General features: G+C 47.1%; 1 protein-coding gene across 2 annotated transcripts in view; it reads left to right on the top strand.

Moving 5' to 3' along the window:
* The window catches only part of LOC141133843 (NACHT, LRR and PYD domains-containing protein 3-like), a 185,916-nt gene extending 169,416 nt beyond the window's left edge, over positions 1–16,500 (top strand). For both annotated transcript variants that reach the window (XM_073623418.1, XM_073623419.1), the window contains exons 12-13: positions 1,848–1,925; positions 14,579–16,500. In XM_073623418.1, coding sequence (XP_073479519.1) covers positions 1,848–1,884 — 37 coding nt within the window. In that variant the 3' untranslated portion in view covers positions 1,885–1,925; positions 14,579–16,500. The remainder of the gene's footprint in view (positions 1–1,847; positions 1,926–14,578) is intronic.
* The last annotated feature ends 4,686 nt before the right edge of the window (positions 16,501–21,186 follow it).

Raw genomic sequence — 21,186 nt, 5'->3', positions numbered from 1 at the left:
TTCTGACCCCCTTTTTCTTTAAAGCCCTTTCACACTGGGGCGGTTTGCAGGCGCTATTGCGCTAATAATAGCGCCTGCAAACCGACCCGAAAGTGCCGCTTCTTTCATTCCAGTGTGAAAGCCCCGGGGGCTTTCACACTGGAGCGATGCGCTGGCAGGACGGGAAAAAAAGTCCTGCCAGCAGCATCTTCGGAGCAGTGAAGGAGCAGAGTGTATACCGCTCCTTTACCGCTCCTGCCTATTGAAATCAATGGGACGGCGCGGCTATACCGCCGGCAAAGCACCTCTGCAGAGGCGCTTTGCGGTGGTATTTAACCCTTTCTCGGCCGCTAGCGGGGGGTAAAACCGCCCCGCTAGCGGCCGCATACCGATGGTAAAACGCTGCTAATAATAGCGGCGTTTTACCGCCGATGCCGCCCCCACATCAGTGTGAAAGGGCTCTTACGATCAGAACAGATTTTTTTAGGGTGGGTTCATAATACCAACAAGAAAATACCATTCCTCTGAAAAGCGATGCAGATCGCTTTTCAGAGGCATTTGACAGGCAGTGAAGAGGCAATATGTTGCATCTTGACTAAAATGTTGAAGAAATGTTGAGAAACACTGATACAGAGAAACTGATCTCTCCATTCTCCTCCTGCAGCTGCTCAAAGGAGATGAGAAGTGGGGGAAATGGAAAGATCAGTTCCTCTATATGCAGCCGCACCCACCATGCCTCCTATGCAGCTTCTTTCTGCTGCCCCCTGTGTGCTCTCCAGCCCCCCTGTACTTTTTCCTGCCCCCCCCCCGCTCTCTCCTGACCCCTCCCCTTGTCCCCACAGCTCAGCAGAGTCCCCCCCTCCCCTCTCCTGCCAGCTGCTGTAGGGTATCTGCATGGAGAGTCAGTGATCCATACCGATCACGGACTCAATCCATTCATAACTGAAACATAGTAAACTGTATTTACTATGCTTCAGTTTGCGAATAAAGGGGCAGCTCTATACAGAGCTATTCCTGTCCATTCATTCTGTGCAGCTAAGGCTGTGCTCTCAATCTCCTTTCTCGTTCTTAAAGGTGAAACATCAGAGGTCTGCTTAGACCCCTGATATCTCACCAAAGCCCCCCAACTCTTAAAAAAAAAAATTAATATTTTTTATAAAATAATATTGTAAAACAATAAATAAATGGTAGAAAAATACAATAACAATAAAAAAAACAGACGCCAGTGGCAGAACTACCAGGGTCACAAACATCACACTTGCGACCGGGCCTTGGCATTTATGCCATCGGCTCAGAGGGAAGGGCCCCAGCTGGGGGTCAGGGGGGCCCTTCATGATTTCTGGCACCGGGGCCCTGAAGGTTCTAGTTACGCTACTGCCAGACCCAATGGGCCTGGTAATGGACTGGACTCTCACTCATGGATTACCAGCATTTATATAGTGGGATTCTTGCCATTTCTGTCAATATTGTCAATGTAGTATTATGGTTGCCTACATGTTTGTGACTGTTGTCGAATTATGATTTTATGAATTTTTGTACGAATAAATTGTATTTTTTATATATAATTTTTTTTTTCATATTTTTCTATTAATTGCCCAGAAAATCCCACTTTAGAGGTTTCTTTTTGTTCTCATTTACATTTAAGGGATGTTGGCAATTGTACACGCAACCTTTGGGAGTCAATTCCTTTTCTAACAAATTTAAAACATGTTCTCTATCTAAGTCCGTCAGAAATGCCAACAGAAAAAGTCCGATGGGTCATACACATGGACGGATTATACGACCAAAAGCTCCCATCGGACTTTTTCTGTCGGAAAATCCGACCTTGTGTACGCGGCATAACACTCTCATTTTATTCTTCTTTGAAGGAATGAAGAATGCTGGGAAGTATCTATAGACAGATGAAGATAAGAAAATGGTCTGTGGGAGCTCCTCCCCCTCTTCAGGTAATACACGGATCCTGATATGAAGAGAATGTCCAGAATGGAATGATATCGGAGTAAAGTCATATGAACTCTCAGCTTTTATTTTCTCTTTCTGATCCTTAAATATAGAATTCCAGTAATAGTGATCTTTGTGTTCTTTTCCTCTTCATTTCTGCTAAGTATTGCCCACTTCCTGTGTTGCTGTGTGACCGGTGCCCCTTCACAGCGCTGATCTGATAAGGGCACCCGCGTATGCGCGCTCCCATCTATTGTACTACAAGCCTGTGGTGACACGCTGGCTGCACCGCACATATAGGTGCCCAAACATCAGATCACTGCTACAGCTCCGCCTCCGTTGCCATCTGATTGGAAATCCAGGGGTCTGAGCTCAAGCCCCACCTCTGCCCCGCCTCCTCTCTATGAGTGACAGTGGCCCCCGCACTTTTTAGAGATGCATGTGGATTGGCTCCTGGATTCTGTTCTGTGACAACGGCACAAGGACCAAACATTACAACAAACTTGACATGTGAAGGACCTAACCCAGAGTCACTTAAACCACCCGTAAACATAAAATCTAACCCCTCCAAATCCCCCCACAAATGACGTGACAAGATTTTGGAGTAAATGGCCTTGACGGCCTTTTTATTAACAGTTACCATAAAATTAAATAAATAACATTTTAAATAACTCTTAACCAACTTTTTATGTGCTTTTTTGGGGTCTTCGAGGGGAACACCACTGGTCACTGCGACAAACTTCTTTTAACTTTAGGCCTCCGGTCGCAAGCCCTCCCGACTCAGAGATGGTACTCAACCTTCGCAGTGGCCTACCTTTTACCTCTTCCTGGTTAACCCCTCATTAACCGGAAGGTACCTGAGAACCCCATATCACAGATGGGTACTAACCATGTTATATACATATAACATCCATCTTCTCTTCCTCCAAAGACCCAACCACTGCCACAGCACAAAAAGGGGTAAAACCTTACCCTTGCATGCACCTTCACACCCTCAGTCCTCGCTGTATGCCTTCCTGCAAACCTAGAGCCCAAATATCAGTTCCCACTTCATTAAGGTGCACCCCATCGCTCCTAAGATACCTCCATGTATCCACCTCCAACTCTCTATGACGTATGGCCACACCCCCGTTCCTGATCACAAACCTGCTCACTTCCTTGTTTACTTTCACTCGGGCCCTATCAACCTTTTTAGCTGACCAAGCCCACCGCCAAGACGTCCTGCCCACCATATCTGACCAAACAATGACCATCCTGGGGAAAGCCGCATGTAAACGTAAAAAGTCACTATTTACGTCCCGTATGAGATCCTGCATAAACCTGGCTTCCATGTCGTTCCCCCCAACATGTAGCACCAAAATGTTGGGTGCCCTGTCCAAATGGGAAAACCTGTGTACTTCCGAACGCACCCTGTTCCAAAGCATACCCGGTACCCGGTTCCATCTGACCTGAGTGTCCCGTCTGGGGATGCCCAACTGCCTACCGTTCGGCCAAACATCAGCTCATCTGGCCCCCCAGTAAATGTATGAGTGACCCAGGATCCAAACTAGGCCAACCTCTCCACCTGTGAACAATAAAATGACAACACAAAACAGTAAGCTCCCCCATAAATAAAACACTAAAATAAAAGTCTGAAAAACCCATGTAAGACCTAATGTGGGCGAATAATGTGGGCGAATATAAAGCTTAAATCTGTCTGAGTCCCACCTACCAATACGCTTAACTGTTTCATAACTAAGACCAGCCCTGGAAGCCTCGGTGGCCGCCTCTATTCAGAAAGAATGGGAGGCGTAACTTTTTGTGTCGTCAAACATTTTCGAAATAAGGCTATGAATTGTAAACTTGACAAGGACGACCCATCGCTATGTATCAGAAACGAGCCTGTGAACCCAGGACACATGTCCCGGAAAGATTCCGCCGCTCTTACCGAACAAAATGTGTGACTCCGTAATCCGGAACACTTCAAGTCGCATGCCCTTACCAGTCTGATCAGTTTTTGACCGTCTTGCCCACATTGTGACCGAATCCTGGGAATATTCCAGATCCCCCACCGGCAGCCCCCCTTGAGACTGTTTTGAAGAGCCGACTAGCTCGCTTATCCGTAACGCCCCAAAGAAAACCAGTGCAAAGGCCGCGCAGAACAAACGGATTTTTAAAACAGCTTACCTGTAAAATCCTTTTCTTTGAGTACATCACGGGACACAGAGCACCATAATAATGACTATGTGGGTTATACGCTTACCTTCAGGTGATTGGACGCTGGCAACCAATAGTAAGACGGTTCCTCCCATATAACCCTTCCTATACAGGAAGTGCCTCAGTTTTGTAGCAAGCAATGACGATCCCAAAAAAAGAGGGGAGGGACCTCTGTGTCCCGTGATGTACTCAAAGAAAAGGATTTTACAGGTAAGCTGTTTTAAAAATCTGTTTTTCTTTATCAAACATCACGGGACACAGAGCACCATAATAATGACTATGTGGGATGTCCTAAACCAATGCAACTGAGGGGGGGGGACACATTATCCCTAAGCCCGACAGGCCTGAGATTCTAAAGCAGCCTGCAACACGCTGTGGCCAAAGACAGTCTCATTTTGAGATCTCACATCCACCTGGTAAAACCTGCTGAACGTATGAACTGAAGACCAAACGGCTGCTTTGCAAACCTGAGCCATAGACACCTGCTGGCGTACTGCCCATGATGCACTAACCCCTCTAGTGGAGTGTGCTCTCAAATCCCGGGGTGGAACCCTGCGCTTTAATCCATACGCCTGGACAATAGTCTGGCGAATCCACCTGGATATAGATGAACTTGTTGCTGGCTGTCCTTTTTTAGGACCCTCAGGCAAGACAAAAAAGCAGTCAGTTTTCCGAAAAGGAGCTGACATTTCCAAGTAAACCTTTATCGCTCTCACCACATCCAGTGAGTGAAGCGACTTTTCCTCCCTAGTCTTAGGGTTTGGAAAAAAGGAAGGTAAAATGATATCCTGATTCAGATGAAATTTGGACACTACCTTCAGTAAAAAATCCGGACGAGGGTGCATGACCACCCTGTCCTGATGAAGAACCATAAAAGGTTCCTTGCAAGAAAGGGCGGCCAATTCTGACACCCTTCTAGCTGATGTTATAGCCACTAGGAAAACTAATTTCCTGGTCAGTAGGACAAACGGAATATGCCTAATAGGTTCAAAGGGCTGACCCTGTAAGGCTGAGAGTACCAAATTTAGATCCCATGGACATAAAGGCGGTTTAAGCGGTGGCCTCAGGTGCATTACTCTTTAACAAAGGTCCGCACCAAAGAATGGGATGCAATTGGTCTCTGGAAAAAAACAGATAAGGCAGAAATCTGTCCCTTAATTGTCCCTAAAGCAAGCTGCAAGTCTACTCCTGTTTGGAGAAAGGCCAGGACTCTTCCAATCGTATACTTACGAGGGTTCCACTTCCTTTTCTCATACCAAGAAATGTATGACTTCCATACTCTGTAATAGATAGCTCTAGAAACTAATTTTCTAGCATTTATCAAAGTGGACAAGACCAAGACCCATAATACCACGGACTTTTAATATTCTGGTCTCAATAGCCAGGTCATCAAATTCAGCGAACGTAAAGAAGGATGGAATATGGGCCCTTGAGACAACAGGTCTGGGCGACAAGGGAGGACCAATGGTTCCCCTACTGCCAATTTCACAATTTCCGAGTACCATGATCTCCTGGGCCATGCTGGGGCCACTAAGATCACTGGCTTCTCTTCCTCCCGTATTCTGCGTAGTAAGTGCAGCAGAATCTGGATTGGAGGAAAGGCATAAATCAGAGAATACTGATCCCAAGGAACCACCTGACTTGTCCCAGGCTTTTAGAATACTGTTCTGGAACACTCTGGAATGGAACTGTGCATATGGCACTGCGCTGAAAGATGACACCATTTTGCCCAGTAATCTCATGCACAGCCGAACAGAAGGGGCTAGTTCTTTTATCACCTTCTGTACCAGTTCCACTATAGAGGCGACCCTTAGGGGTGGAAGGAACACCTTTTCTTGCACAGTGTCCAAGACTAGACCCAAATACATCAAGGCTTGGGTCAGGCAAAGAGCTGATTTGTCCAAATTTAGTATCCAACCTAGGCGTTGTAAGACGCTCACTGTAGTTGACACATTTAGAATTAGTGCAGGGCGAGAGCATTTCCTTAGCAGTAGATCATCCAGATATCCTATTATGGAAACTCCTTGAGATCTTAGGGAAGCCAACACTGGGGCTAGGACCTTTGTGAAGACCCTGGGGGCCGTGGCTAGACCGAAAGGTAACGCCACAAACTGGAAATGACTGCCCTCTACAGAGAAGAGTAAAAACCTTTGGTGTGGCCCGAAGATCGGCACATGAAGGTACGCATCCTTGATATCTATGGATGCTAAAAAGTCTCCCTTTCTCAGGGACCTTATGACCAAGCGAACCGACTCCATGCGGAAGGAGCGGACGTCTACAAAGAAGTTGGGCCTTACTTCCCTATTTGGTTTCGGCACGGTAAATAGGTTTGAGTAAAACCCCTTGAATCTTTCTTCGTGCGGGACCTTTATGATTACACCTTGCATGGGCAGATGGTGTAAAGCTAGAAATAGGCATCTTCTTTTTCCTGGATCCACTGGGACCCTTGAATGTAGATAGCGGTTCAGGGGGACCTCCCGGAACTCTATTCTGTAACCGTTCTTTACAGTGGAAATGACCCATCTGTTTTGAACCAGTTCCTCCCAGGCCTCCCCAAACAGCCGAAGCCTGCCCCCCACCCGTGAGGGCGGGGGCGCCCCTTCACAAGGTAGACTTGGAACTGGGCTTGGGTGGCTTTTGGGCCCAGGGTTTTTTCTGACCCTGTGGTCTTTTAAACCCAGATGGCTGAGGCCGTCGATACCACTTAGGAGAAGAGGCACCAGGCCCTGGGGGATTAGGAATTTTATAAGAGGGCTGCTTCCCCTTCTTTTTAATAGGAAGCAGAGCGCTCTTACCTCCTGAGATCTTTTGGATGTATTTATCCAGATCATCACCAAACAGGCGCTTTCCATGAAAAGGAAAAGCAGCCAGTAACCTTTTACATGGCGTCTCAGCAGACCAGTTCTTTAGCCACAATACTCGGCGCATATGAACTGACAACAACCCAAAACGAGACATCTGTTGAATTGAGTCTTTTAAAGCGTCAACCACAAAACATAAGGCATGAGGGATCTCTGATAAATCCTCAGCAGATTCCCCCTGGGAAGGTATGTTCTTTACTACATTCTTAAAGCAATCTTTTAGGGATTGACATATCCCAATAGCCGCAATAGCCGGTTGAACTGCTGCACTGGCAACTGAAAAGGAAGCCTTTATTAAGGATTCTAGCTTTTTATCAGCCGGATCCTTGAAAAGCCTCCAATAATGGATGCAAGGGAAATGCTTGGGAAATTTTCTTATGTCGCAAAGATCCCAGAGTAGAACAAGAGAGCACAGACTCCTGAACCGGAGGTAACTTAAACCCAATTCGTACCATCTCCATTAGAGATTGGATAAATATTTTTTGGGAATGGGAGGCTGACATAGGCTCTTCTTGAACCGAGGTTCGGGTACCATCCACTTTAGCTTTAGTAAGCCATCCAAATGGATCCGATTATAACGTCCTCAGTGGGACATTTCTTTGAAGAAACTGAAGAGCTTCAACAGCCATGACCATCACCTTCAAGACACTGGCAAAAAAACTGAGGCACTTCCTGTATAGGAGGGGTTATATGGGAGGAACCGTCTTACTATTGGTTGCCAGTGTCCAATCACCTGAAGGTAAGCGTATAACCCATATAGTCATTATTATGGTGCTCTGTGTCCCGTGATGTATGATAAATAAAGAGCACATTCATACTCTGAGCTGCAAACATTACTCAAATGCGAAAATAAGACGTGTAGCATGTCAAAGAAACTGGGCGCCACCCATCCCTCTTCTTATGCGCTCTCCTGTACCCCTTTACTGCTGGTTTCACTCAGAAATCCTTAGTATAGTCCCGTTGCCCTTGTAATTTGAAAAGAAAGGTCAAACCTGACAACTTCCGATCAATGGCAGCTGGCGAGATACCCCTCTCTAATCCCATATTAATAAAATCGAGGACTGTGTGGGCTACCTCTCGACCCTCTGGGGCAATCTCAAGCCTGTGCAAGCATGCTAACCATTCTTGCCATACCTTGGAGTAGGCATCCCAAGTAGCCATACTCACAGAGTGTTGAATCCACCGTGCTGCATTCCCAAGGAAATGTTCCACATCCAGTCGGGACAGGTGACCCCGTGTTGCTCTGCATCTGGTGTCAACTCCCAGAGCCTGTCCCACTGAAAACGAGACAAAGCATCAGCCAAGGTGTTATCAACCCCTGGTAAGTGCACAGAGTAAATGAAAGCATTCAATTGTAAACAGCGCAGTACCAAATGTCGCAGCAACCTGACCACCAGCATGGACATCGTCGACAAGCGGTTAACCACCTGGACAACCCCAAGGTTGTCACAATTGAAACGCACTTTCAAGTTACGGAAGGATTCCCCCCATATTTCCATTGCTACTACAATTGGAAACAGTTCCAGGAGGACTAGGTTCTTCAAGAACCCAGCCTCACTCCATGCTGGGGGCCAACAGGCAGCGCTCCATTGTCCCCAAAAGAAGGCCCCATAGCCCGTGGAGCCTGCAGCATCCGTGAACAACTCCAAAATCGCAATTGCTGATGGGATCCGACATCCATAGAGCGCACCCATTGAACGACTCCAGGAAGTCCTACTGCACCCACAAGTCCTCTCTGTGCTTACTGTTGAGACTCACGAAGTGCGTCGGCGCCTTGACTTCAGCGGTTGCTGCCGACAGCCGGCGGCAAAAATCCCTACCCATGGGAATTATTTGGCAAGCAAAATTTAGCTTCCCCAACAAAGATTGTAACTGATGCAACTGTAACTTGCGCCTTCCAGTGATCCCACGCACTTCTGCCTTGAGATTTTCCAGCTTGTCCGTCGGCATTCCATCCCAATAGAATCCACTTAAATTCCCAGGAAAACAATGGTTGACGTGCTGCCCTCTGTTTTTTCCAGAGCTAATGGGACCCCGAAACGTTCCGCTATATGTTGCAACGTCCCCAACAGGATGGCGCAAATGTTGGAACCCAGTGGGCCAACACATAAGAAGTCATCCAGATGGTGAATGACCGAGTTGATCCCAGATACGTCCTGTACTATCCATTCCAAAAAGGAGCTGAACGTTTTGAAGAAAGCACTTGAGATGGAGCACCCCATTGGGAGACAACGATCCACATAGTATGCCCCATTCCATGTACAGCCAGCAGAAGGAAACTGTCTGGACGAACCGGCAAAAGCCGGAAAGCTGATTCAATATCCGCTTTCGCCATCAGTGACCCCTGCCCAGAACGACAAACCCATGATATTGCTGCATCAAAAGAAGTGTATGTTACCGCATACACCTCCGGAGCAATAAAATCATTGACTGACCTTCCCTTTGGAATTGAAAGGTCGTGAATCAATCTGAACTTGTTTGGCTCTTTTTTGGGAACTACTCCCAATGGAGAGACCACCAGGTCTGGAAGAGGAACCGTATTAAAAGGGCCAGCCATTCGCCCCAGATTTACCTCTTTCCCAAGTTTTTCCGAAACCACTGCCGGATGCAGCAGGGCCGAACATAAACTCGATTCTAACAACTGAGCTGATTTCCGGTCGGGATACCTACTGAGGAAAGGAAGCATCCTTTCCACCCACACCAGCGTCGTCCCTCTTACTCGCAGGCTCTCTGGCATGCCCCTTCCCTCTTCTGAAGCACTTTGACAGTGCATGGGATCCCCCGCAGCTAGAAAACGTGTGTTTGAAGTGACAGTTTGCCCCAAACTTACATATGGGCTCCTTGAATTGCCAACAGAAGCCCCATCTTTTGTCGGTCGGTTGTCCTGAGGCTGCGGTACCTCCGACCCCTGCCTGGAAAAACTGATTAGGAGCCCATGCCGCTTTCATAAGCTTCATTCACAGGCTAATATCCTTGTGGTCCCAGTGCAGAGACGGTCAGACGGCCATCCGTTGTCGAAACTGTTTGTCGTACCGTAGCCATGCCACACCGCCATACGTCCAGTGTGCCTCGCTAATGGCTTCTATATATACGAACAAAGCTGTGCAGTGTTCTGGGGTCTTTTCCCCCACTACACTTGGCAAGATGGTGAAAGCCTGTAACCAGTTTGAAAAAGTACGAGGAATGAGCCGATACCTGCGTTTTTCCTCATCCCCCTTCTTGCTTTCTTCTGGCTTCAATCTGTCCAGATTGAATTTCTCTAGCGGCAATAATGTGAAGATCTCCACATATTCCCCTTTCCAAATTTTTTCTTTTACCTCCATTTTAAGATGGGCACCCAGTGGGCCCTCAAAACAGACATAAACTTTGCTTTTTGCAACCTGACCGAATCCGCTTTTTTCTCCCTACCTTTCCCTGGCTGTCCGGAGCCGAAACGCTGGCTGGTATGTCGGGAGGATCGACTACTGCCGTCCCTGTTCCCGCTGCCATCGCAGGCTAATCTCCTGCAACCCTGGTAGCGACTTCTGACAGTGGTGGGGCCGTTGCCGCACGATCCTTACCCTGTGTTGGCACCCACACCGGCGACGGACTGTCCCCAGTGCTCGGCTCAAAGCGCTGTACCAAGTCGCTCAAACCCAACAATAAATACTGCAGGCCTGCCCTACCTGCAATAGTCCTGCGTCCCTAGGCTGTTCTGTGAGGGGCCTGTCACCACCTGTCCCTGATGAACTACCTTCCCCCGGGGACCCCCGCTTACTACCCTGATCCAACAAATTTTTTTGTAAAGAAGAGACAGATAAGGAAGAAATGCACTCACTGGCCCCACCAGCCGCCACTCCGGAATCCACTGCTGATGGATGTCCCTGGTCCTCGTCCTCTTCTGACCTGGACAGTTCTCCCTCCGATCTGTCACTGTTCTCCTCCAGCCAAACGAACACTGGCTGCACCCCAGAGGGTCCTGCTTTGGTTGCCGGGGGTCTGCGTTGCTGTTCCCATCCTTCCCTTTGTCCTGTCATGCCAGACCCGCTCGCTGCCCGCATTGATGGACTCCTGCTCCTTCTCCTGGTCTGGGCATCCGTTGTGCGCCCACTGCCCTCGCTCACCACTGTCACAGCACTCCTCACAGTCCTCCCTCTGGTCAACGTGGGACTGCTGGCCGCCCCGACAGCCCAGCCAGCATCCCGAGGCATGGCTCTTCCTCGCTGGGCCGACTGACTGCTCTGACCTTCTCCCACAGCCCTGGCCGCATGTTCCTGGCATCTGCGACAAGCAGAGGGGGGCAGAGCCATGTGCTGTGCTGGGCTACCCAATCCCTGCACTCCTGCCTCTGCGCTGTGTCCTTCTTAGGTCACCATTCCAGGATCCCTGGGGCTGCTGGTTGCTGGAGGGTGGAGGTTCTCTCTCTCTCCCTTGCTGCTGTTGTTGCCTCTGACCACCAGGAGAGGTGTCAGGGCTGAAGCTCTCCGGCGACCGTGACCGCCGAGCATGTGGAGTCGCTGATCTCCCCCCGTTCATTTATAATACCCGCTACCTGTGCCTGCAGCCAATCTGTTAATTGTGCAGCTGTCGCCGCTCTGAGCTGTGACATTAATTCATCCATTACCTCCATTACCGAGTATGCAGAGAGTGGGGACAGAGAGCAGTGAGAGCGTGTAGAATCTTCTCTTCCGCAGCTCACTAGTGACGTCACTCCCCTTCCTCCTAGCTTACTGACCCGAGTGCCTCTCCTGCTCCGGCCATTCCCCCTTTCTTCAAAAGCATGACTGTGCTGTCCCCACATGTCATGCCGTCCCTACGCTAATCCTTTTCTCTTCTTCTACTCTGGGACTCTCTTTATTCATACAAGACACTGTCCTGTTGTGTCAAAGTTTACTGACAATACATTTTACTGACTCAATTTTAATTGGAAAACAATGTTTTATTTTAACCATCACCCCCCCAGCATTGTGTGTCACCTCCCAGGCAGATTCTGTGTCACCCCCCAGGGCATTCTGTGTCACCCCCCAGGCAGATTCTCTGTCACCTCCAGGGGTATTCTGTGTCACCCCCAAAGGAAGATTCTGTGTCACCCCCCAGGCAGATTCTGTGTCACCCCCCAGGCAGATTCTGTGTCACCCCCCCAGGTAGATTCTGCGTCACCCCCCAGGCAGACTCTGCATCACCCCCACAGGAAGATTCTGTGTCACCCCCCCAGGCAGATTCTGTGTCGCCCTCCAGGCAGATTCCGTGTCGCCCTCCAGGCAGATTCCGTGTCGCCCCCCCAGGCAGATTCTGTGTCGCCCCCCCAGGCAGATTCTGTGTCGCTCCCCCAGGCAGATTCTGTGTCGCCCCCCAGGCAGATTCTGTGTCACCCCCAGGCAGATTCTATGTCACCCTCACAGGCAGATTCTGTGTAACCTCCTTCACAGTTCCTTGTGTATCACCCCCTGTCAGGGCATTGTGTATCACCCATTCCCACCCGCAGGATTGCGTGTCACCCATCCCACTGCAGAGTATTACATGTAGTTACTAATGATGGGCTGAACACCCCCTTGTTCGGTTCATGTCAGAACTTTCAAACAACACAAAAGTTTGGACCCAAACGGCAAAGCTCATTGAAGTCTATGGGACCCGAACTGTAAAAACCAAAAGTTCCAATTTTGAGGGCTTATAGGCAAGAAATTGGCTATAAAGAGGGTATGGGGGCCCGGGTACTGCCCTGGGGGACATCAATAAAAAACATTTTTTTAAAACAATCTTTTTTAAAGCAGCAGTGATTTTTATGATGGTTAAGGTGAAACTATAAAATTTAAAAATTTCTTTAAACATAGTGTCGGGGGGTCTTCTTAGTCTGCCTGTAAAGTGGCACATTTGTACCATGTATAGAACCTGCTGCAGCAAAACTGACATTAATAATGAAAAAAATTACATTTAAATCATTCTTTCCTGCAAGCTTTCTTTATTTTATAAATAATGGCTTGGGGGCCAGTCTGTATGATGAGGCCACAATGTAGTGCACTGGGAACAGGATTGGAGTTTTTTTGGATAAATTCTGGTGTCTCTTTGGCAGACTTTGGATGCAAATAACAAAGAGTCCCTGTGTAAAATGTCCACGTCCACATTTTGCCTGTGGGCACATACGCTGCTGGACCCCTTATAGTGCCATGGGAACGTCTGCCTCTCCTTGTTGACCTCCCAGACATGATAGGGGATTGTTATCCAAATTTATTAGAAACGGGGAAATGTGTGATTGGATGCACTTTATTCAATGAAAAGTGGTGTTTTGTGAACTTTAAATTGAGGACTGCCGCTGACAGAAATGTAAAAACTATAAAAAATTTAAATAAAAAAGGGGGAACACCAACGTCACAGTCAGAAAAACTGCGTCTGACAATATAAAAAAAGGGGACAGGCAGGGGACAGAAAAAAAAACAAAACAAAACAAAAAAAACATGCAGCAACCAAGAAAAAGTGTATACAGCACTAAATGTTATGTAATGTGGTGTTAAACACTTCACTACACCAACACACTACACTATGCTCACACACTATACTAACAGTATACTAAAACTATACACACACACACTACACTATACTGACACAAAATACTCACACACTATACTAATAATACACTAACACTCTACACTGACACTACACTATACTGACACTCTACACTGACGCTACACTATACTGACACTCTACACTGACACTACACTATACTGACACTCTACACTGACACCAAGCTATACTGACACTCTACACTGACACTACACTATACTCACACTCTACACTGACACTACACTATACTCACACTCTACACTGACACTACACTATACCCACACTCTACACTCAGAGTCACAATAAATGAACACAATAACTCACTAGTAGAAAACATGAGCCCGCTCTATCTCCACTCCAACAGCAAAGGCTTCCTATGAGAAGGAACCATTTATAGTGGGGGGCAGGACTATGAGCACTGAGCCCTGATTGGAAAAGTCATCATCACTTTGTCCAATCAGGGCCCTGACAGTGCTAATTGGCAAAGCCTTGCACCTGACCGCTGGCTTCATCCAATCAGGTTCTCTAGAATGCACTGTGAAGCGCACAGTGCATTGTGGGGGGCTCAGTGGGCGAACATCCCGCCAAGCTAACCGCAAATTTGGGTGTTTACCAAACAGGCGAACAGTTTATATTCGGGCCGAGCTTTTGCTTGGATTGAACTGTTCGCTCATCTCTCTTGCTGATCAGACCCAGTTCCTAGATTCCGGCTTCTCCTCTCTATAAATCTGGATCACTTCCTAACAGGAAATAATAAAACCCGTCCTGGCTGTTTCAGAGATGGGAATGGGGCCGACCTTCAATATTCTGAATACAATTGTCTCCTCAGTCGGCTCTGCTGCTGATATTGGGATCTGCAGATCTTCCTCAGGTCACATGATCCCAATTTTTCTGTGGATGGAAAGTAGCCAAATTACTGATCTGATGAGTCCCTGTGTAAAATGGAATGATATACACATCACATTCACATATATATATATATATATGTATATGTATTGATGAAACATTTCATGGAATGTATACAATGTAATATCTCTGTGTAATTGTACAATTATCTCTTGTAGACGGCCAGAGATTTGTCTGGTGATTGTGTCCCGGTGTTGGGTCTGCTGGACCTCTTCCATGTATAGAGGATGCCGACACCTTGGATTTCTCTGCAACCCTCTAAAGGAAAGTCTTCTACTCTTCATGGATATAATGGTCGCCTCCCATTGTGAATTCCCTCTTCTCCCCTCTGTAGGATTCCGAACTTTCCAATATTATCAATACTTACTATGATGATGATGAGGATCCGACTCATTATGAGGACTCGTTCATGGTGGAGAAAAAAGTTTCTCATTAATAAAAGCTGACTGGAGCAATCACTAATACAGAGAAAGAGACCGCATCTTCCTCTTACTGCTGTCCTACTTCTCTCCATCCTCCATACTCCTCTCCATACTCCTCTTCATCCTCCATACTCCTCTCCATCCTCCATACTACTCTCCATCCTCCATACTACTCTCCATACTGCTCTCCATCCTCCATACTCCTCTCCATACTGCTCTCCATCCTCCATACTCCTCTCCATCCTCCATACTGCTCTCCATCCTCCATACTCCTCTCCATCCTCCATACTAATCTCCATCCTCCATACTCCTCTCCATACTGCTCTCCATCCTCCATACTGCTCTCCATCCTCCATACTCCTCTCCATCCTCCATACTAATCTCCATCCTCCATACTCCTCTCCATACTGCTCTCCATCCTCCATACTGCTCTCCATCCTCCATACTGCTCTCCATCCTCCATACTAATCTCCATCCTCCATACTAATCTCCATCCTCCATACTACTCTCCATCCTCCATACTACTCTCCATACTCCCCTCCATCCCTCATACTACTCTCTATCCTCCATACTACTCTCCATCCCCCATACTCCTCTCCATCCTCCATACTCCTCTCCATCCTCCACACTCCTCTCCATCCTCCACACTCCTCTCCATCCTCCACACTCCTCTCCATCCTCCATACTACTCTCCATCCTCCATACTCCCCTCCATCCTTCATACTCCTCTCTATCCTCCATACTCCTCTCCATCCCCCATACTCCTCTGCATCCTCCATACTACTCTCCATCCTCCACACTCCTCTCCATCCTCCACACTCCTCTCCATCCTCCACACTCCTCCCCATCCTCCATACTGCTCTCCATCCTCCATACTCCCCTCCATCCTTCATACTCCTCTCCATCCTCCATACTTCTCTCCATCCTCTCTCCTCTCCCTGCACTCTCCTCTCCCTGCACTCTCCTTTCATTGCATTTTCTCTCTTTTTCCCCACACTCTCTCTCTCTCTCCTCTCCTTGGATATAATAAAGTGATGCGGCTCTATCTAACATATACGGCATTCCCGGCTCCCAGTGTCTCTCTCTTCTTGCTGCATCTCTCTGCAATTTCTTTCTCCATGTTGCTGACATTATCTTGTATAAGAACAGAACCGGATCCATCAGCAATCCCAAGGAGAGACGGACATCTCATAGCCGGCTCTCTGCTGCCTTATATCAGAGTTTTTGTTCCACAACCAGAACTTTATCCCCCTGAATGACAAGCTTAGCCAAGTGATCCCATTTCTAGAAGTTCATCTTTACTTCTGCCAACTCCCCCATCTCTGCTCTGCATGACTCTCTGCCAACACGGCTACTAAGATTTCCTTGTGCCGAGTCCGTTCAGCCGCTTTGCCTTTCACTGACAACTTGCTGCCATTTTTATTATATCATCTAAATGGATTTATCCACAGATTGTTCTGATTACATTTCATGTCTGATATATTGTATATGAAGATCATGTATTATTCCCCGGATTACCCAAAGGGACGCGATTATCCTGATTGATTATTGGGCTACCAATATTATTACCTAGTTATTGGAAGGTGTTATTCTCTATAGATTTACCCCATTGAGGTTTTTTACTGATCAATAAAGTTTTGTATATTTTATTAACCTTATTTTGCGATTTTGTATTTATTACCAACTTCTTCTCATCTTGTTCTCCACAGCCGATAATCTCTCACCTCTCCCTTCCCCCTCTCACCTTTCCCTTCCCCCTCTCACCTCTCCCTTCCCCCTCTCACCTCTCCCTTCCCCCTCTCACCTCTCCCTTCCCCCTCTCTCCTCTCTCTTCCCCCTCTCACCTCTCCCTTCCCCCTCTCACCTCTCCTTTCCCTCTCTCTCCTCTCTCCCTTCCCCCTCTCTCACCTCTCCCTTCCCCCTCTCTCACCTCTCCCTTCCCTCTCTCACCTCTCCCTTCCCCCTCTCTCACATCTCCCTTCCCTCTCTCACCTTCCCTCTCTCACCTCTTCCTTCCCTCTCTCTCCTCTCCCTTCCCTCTCTCACATCTCCCTTTCTCACCTCTCCCCCTCTCACCTCTCCCTTCCCTCTCTCCCTTCCCCCTCTCCCTTCCCCCTCTCCCTTCCCTTTCTCTCCTCTCCCTTCCCTTTCTCACCTCTCCCTTCCCCCTCTCTCACCTCTCCCTTCCCTCTCTCACCTCTCCCTTCCCCCTCTCTCACATCTCCCTTCCCTCTCTCACCTTCCCCTCTCACCTCTTCCTTCCCTCTCTCTCCTCTCCCTTCCCTCTCTCACATCTCCCTTTCTCACCTCTCCCCCTCTCACCTCTCCCTTCCCTCTCTCCCTTCCCCCTCTCCCTTCCCCCTCTCCCTTCCCCCTCTCCCTTCCCTCTCTCTCCTCTCCCTTCCCGCCTCTCACCTCTGCCTTCCCTCTCTCTCCCCTCCCCCTCTCCTTCTCGCTCTCCCTTCCATCTCTCACCTCTGCCTTCCCTCCCCCTCTCCTTCTTGCTCTCCCTTCCATCTCTCACCTCTCCCTTCCCTCTCTCTCTCCTCTCCCTTCCCCCTTTCATCTCTCCCTTCCCACCTCTCACTTCCCTCTCTCTCTTCTCTCCCTTCCCTCTCTCTCTCATTTTCCGCTCTCTCTCTTCTCCCTTTCCTCTCTCTGTATTCTGTCCTTTCCTTGCACTCTCTCTCATCTCCCTGCACTCTCTCCTCTACATAAATGATGTCCTTTCCTTGCACTTTCTCCTCTCTCTGCGCTCTCTCTCTCCTCTCCCTGTATTCTGTCCTTTCCTTGCACTCTCTACTCTTGTTGTGAGAATTTTTGTAATGTATATTGTCAGATGTCCCCCAGTGTAAGTTTTGCTGCAATACAATCATACAAGCGTGTCAGCACATACAAACATCAGTGAAAGATCGTTGGTTGCAGGAACCTTCCCATTGACACGGAGATCTGTTTGTAATTTAAGGAATATTCGCTTATGCCTCACCAAGAGACCGGCCACCTGATGGTGACTGCATCTACACTCCTGGCAAACAGACCCTCGCACATGGCAACAATAGTATAACCATACAAAGCATAGCTCGCTGAGCCTTGTGGAGTACAGTTTGCACCAATAGTAAAAGGTGGGAATATGCACACGGTCCTGATCAGAGTAATGTTCGCAGTGTTTGCACCCGGCACAATGCGAGGCGCATTGTATTGGATACCTGCATGCACATTTCTGCGCACAGTCAGCGGGAAACTGCTTACATTGCTCTGAACACGAACGATTACATACGTCACTACCTGATATCTATTTGACTGTATACAATTGTGAAGCCACTACCTCTCTTTGTTATCCCTGTTCAGCCCTATGAATAAACGGGACCGTCCTAGATCACTAGTACTCTATACTGACCTCCTAACGTGATACCAGCCTCTGTGTATGTGTCTTACTTGGTTTTATGAAAGGGCGCTTTCCTGGATTATAGGAAAGAGCTGTAATTGTGCTTATTAGCGAAGCAGAATTATTTGCTTATAGGCGAAGCTCTATGGATCCTAGACAATACAGCCTAAAGTGTTTGGTGTAGGTAACTGTATGCTTTGAGTGTGTAATTGGTGTCAGTGTTGTGTGGAGTACTTTCATTTTGGGTGGAGTAATTTCATAAATAGACGTTAGAAAGCATCCCCGATCTGGTGAGATATTTGGGTATAGATAGAAAGAAGCCATAATATTGTTTTGTGTAGCGGAGGATGGCATCAAATTGTGTAGTTGTCTGGCGAACAGGTTTATAAATAGATATAACGTGAGGAGTCGTTTCTAGCAGACCGGTAAGGCCGTGTAAAATAGTTGGAAGTCTGGTGACCAGTTATAGGGATAAAGGTGCAAACAATAACCACTCTGTAAAGTGCAAAGGGTCTCTGGACGCAGATGTCTGACAAAAGCGATCTGAATCATCATGGGCAATGGGCCGTCCATGGTAGGGGGGAAATAAGACTTCCCAGTCATAAGTCGCACCAGAAGTCATATCATGATGATACAACTTGCGGAACCCTGCCAAAATAAAAAAATTATTGGCGTGGGGTTCCCCTAAGGATGATACCAGACCCTTTGGTCTGGTATGGATTTTAAGAGGAATTCCCACGCCAAAAAAAAATATTGTAGTGTTCCCCCCAAAATCCATACCAGACCCTTATCTGAGCATGCAGCCCAGCAAGTCAGGACGTTTTTTCCCTTTGCCGGTCCTTCTCCCTCTCCGGTCTTTCTCGTCTCTGCGTAGAGAGGAGAATGACCAGAGAGGGAGAAGGACCAGTAGAGGGAGAATGATGTCCTCAGAAGAGGGAGAGGAGATGGAGAAGGGAGAAGAAATCAGAAGAGACGCCGGAGTTACCTTAATAAAATACTTTAAAAACTTTCCATGTTGGCTATGTAAACAATGTTAGATCCTTTTTTTTTTTCCCCTTACTTTTTTTCTTCTTTTTCTAACCTTCACCGGTCTGACCTACCTGAGATGAACTGTCACGCTACTGGAAGATGTCTACCCACTGAACCACCCTGTTAGGAGAGCCTTGGTCTGGAAAGAAGCCATCAACCTTCACACTGATATCCTTTGCATATAAGAGACACAATTTTCTTCCTTCAATACTCCCTCCTTTTGCCAAAAAAAATTCCTCACGTTTTTATGGCCTCAGCACCCACAAAACAAAAAGGCGTGCTTATTGCCATCAGAGATACTGTAGCCTTAAAGTGGTTGTAAACCCTTACAGACCACTTTAACCCTAGATTAAGGCTTACCTGTAGGTGCTTGAAATAGCTCCTAGACCTAAAAGATTTGACGTAGGGGAGAAAAGATAAATAAAAATAATGATGATGAATGTTATTGGCTGATTGTAACCAAAGAGGAGGAGCAGTAAAATAGCTAGAACTAAGTACACACGTACTTTGGCTTATGGTGTCTGTTGAAAGTTCTAAGAAGATTCGACGGAGCCCTAAACTATACGGCGTCGTACAGTTTAGCTGCTCCGTGGAATCTTCTTTGAACATTTGGCAGACATCATAAGCCTTCAATGACAGATCCGACCTTAATTAATTTGGATTTTCGGACGAATGCAATTTTTAACGAAAAACGAAACAAATAAAAACGAATTTTGGGAGTGACTAAATAAATTTATTTTTCGGACGAAAACGAAATTCCGAAACAAAATATTTCAGTGTGCACATGTCTACCGAATACTACTATTGTACAACCTTAGAGAAGACCCTAACACCCCACAACCTACTTTCTTAACAGGCCTTAATCTCCCTTCTCTCTCACAAACACATCTCTCAATGCACCCATCACTGAACCTGAGATCATAAAAGCGATTAAAACTTTGCCTTCTGGCAAATCACCAGGTCCTGATGGCCTGACAAATGACTACTACAAAGTCTTCCAAAACACACTCACCCCAACATTAGGATCAGTCTACTTAGATGCAATGTCCCCTGCCTCGTTCCCTCCTGAAATGCTAAAGGCATATGTGGTCACCATTCCCAAACCGGGGAAGGAACCCAACACCCCTTCAAATTTCAGGCCCATCTCATTACTGAATATGGATGTCAAACTCTACGCTAAGATTTTAGCTCATAGGCTTCTCCCCATTAAGGATGAGCCGAACACCCCCCGGTTCGGTTCGCACCAGAACCTGCAAACGGACCGAAAGTTTGCGCAAACTTTAGAACCCCGTTAAAGTCTATGGGACTCAAACGTTCGAAATCAAAAGTGCTCATTTTAAAGGCTAATATGCAAGTTATTGTCCTAAAAAGGGTTTGGGAACCCAGGTCCTGCCCCAGGGGACATGGATCAATGCAAAAAAAGTTTTAAAAATGGCCGTTTTTTCGGGAGCAGTGATTTTAATGATGCTTAAAGTGAAAAAAAGTGAAATATTCCTTTAAATATTGTACCTGGGGGGTGTCTATCGTATGCCTGTAAAGTGGCACGTGTTTCCAGTGCTTAGAACAGTCCCTGCACAAAATGTCATTTTTAAAGGAATAAAATTCATTTAAAACTGCTTGCGGCTTTAATGTAATGTCGGGTTCCTGCAATATGGATGAAAATCAGTGGGACAAACGGCATGGGTACACCCCCCAGTAGGTTTGTTGTTAAGTAGAATCTGTTTGTAATTTTGAACTGGTACATTTTGAAAGTGTAGCTCCAGCCAAAAAAATCTATTTTTAAGCTTTTTGGAAAACATGGGGAAGGGTTATCACCCCTGTGACATTTGTTTTGCTGTCTGTGCTCCTCTTTAGAAGATTTCACCTCACTTTCTGTCCCAATGACACATGTTTTTTGACAATTTGGGGTTTTTAGTGAAATAAGGATTGT

Source organism: Aquarana catesbeiana, linkage group LG03, assembly GCF_042186555.1.
Source record: "Aquarana catesbeiana isolate 2022-GZ linkage group LG03, ASM4218655v1, whole genome shotgun sequence".
Lineage (NCBI taxonomy): Eukaryota > Metazoa > Chordata > Amphibia > Anura > Ranidae > Aquarana > Aquarana catesbeiana.
Note: the sequence above shows the minus strand (reverse complement) of the source record. Positions and strands in the feature narration are given on the sequence as shown.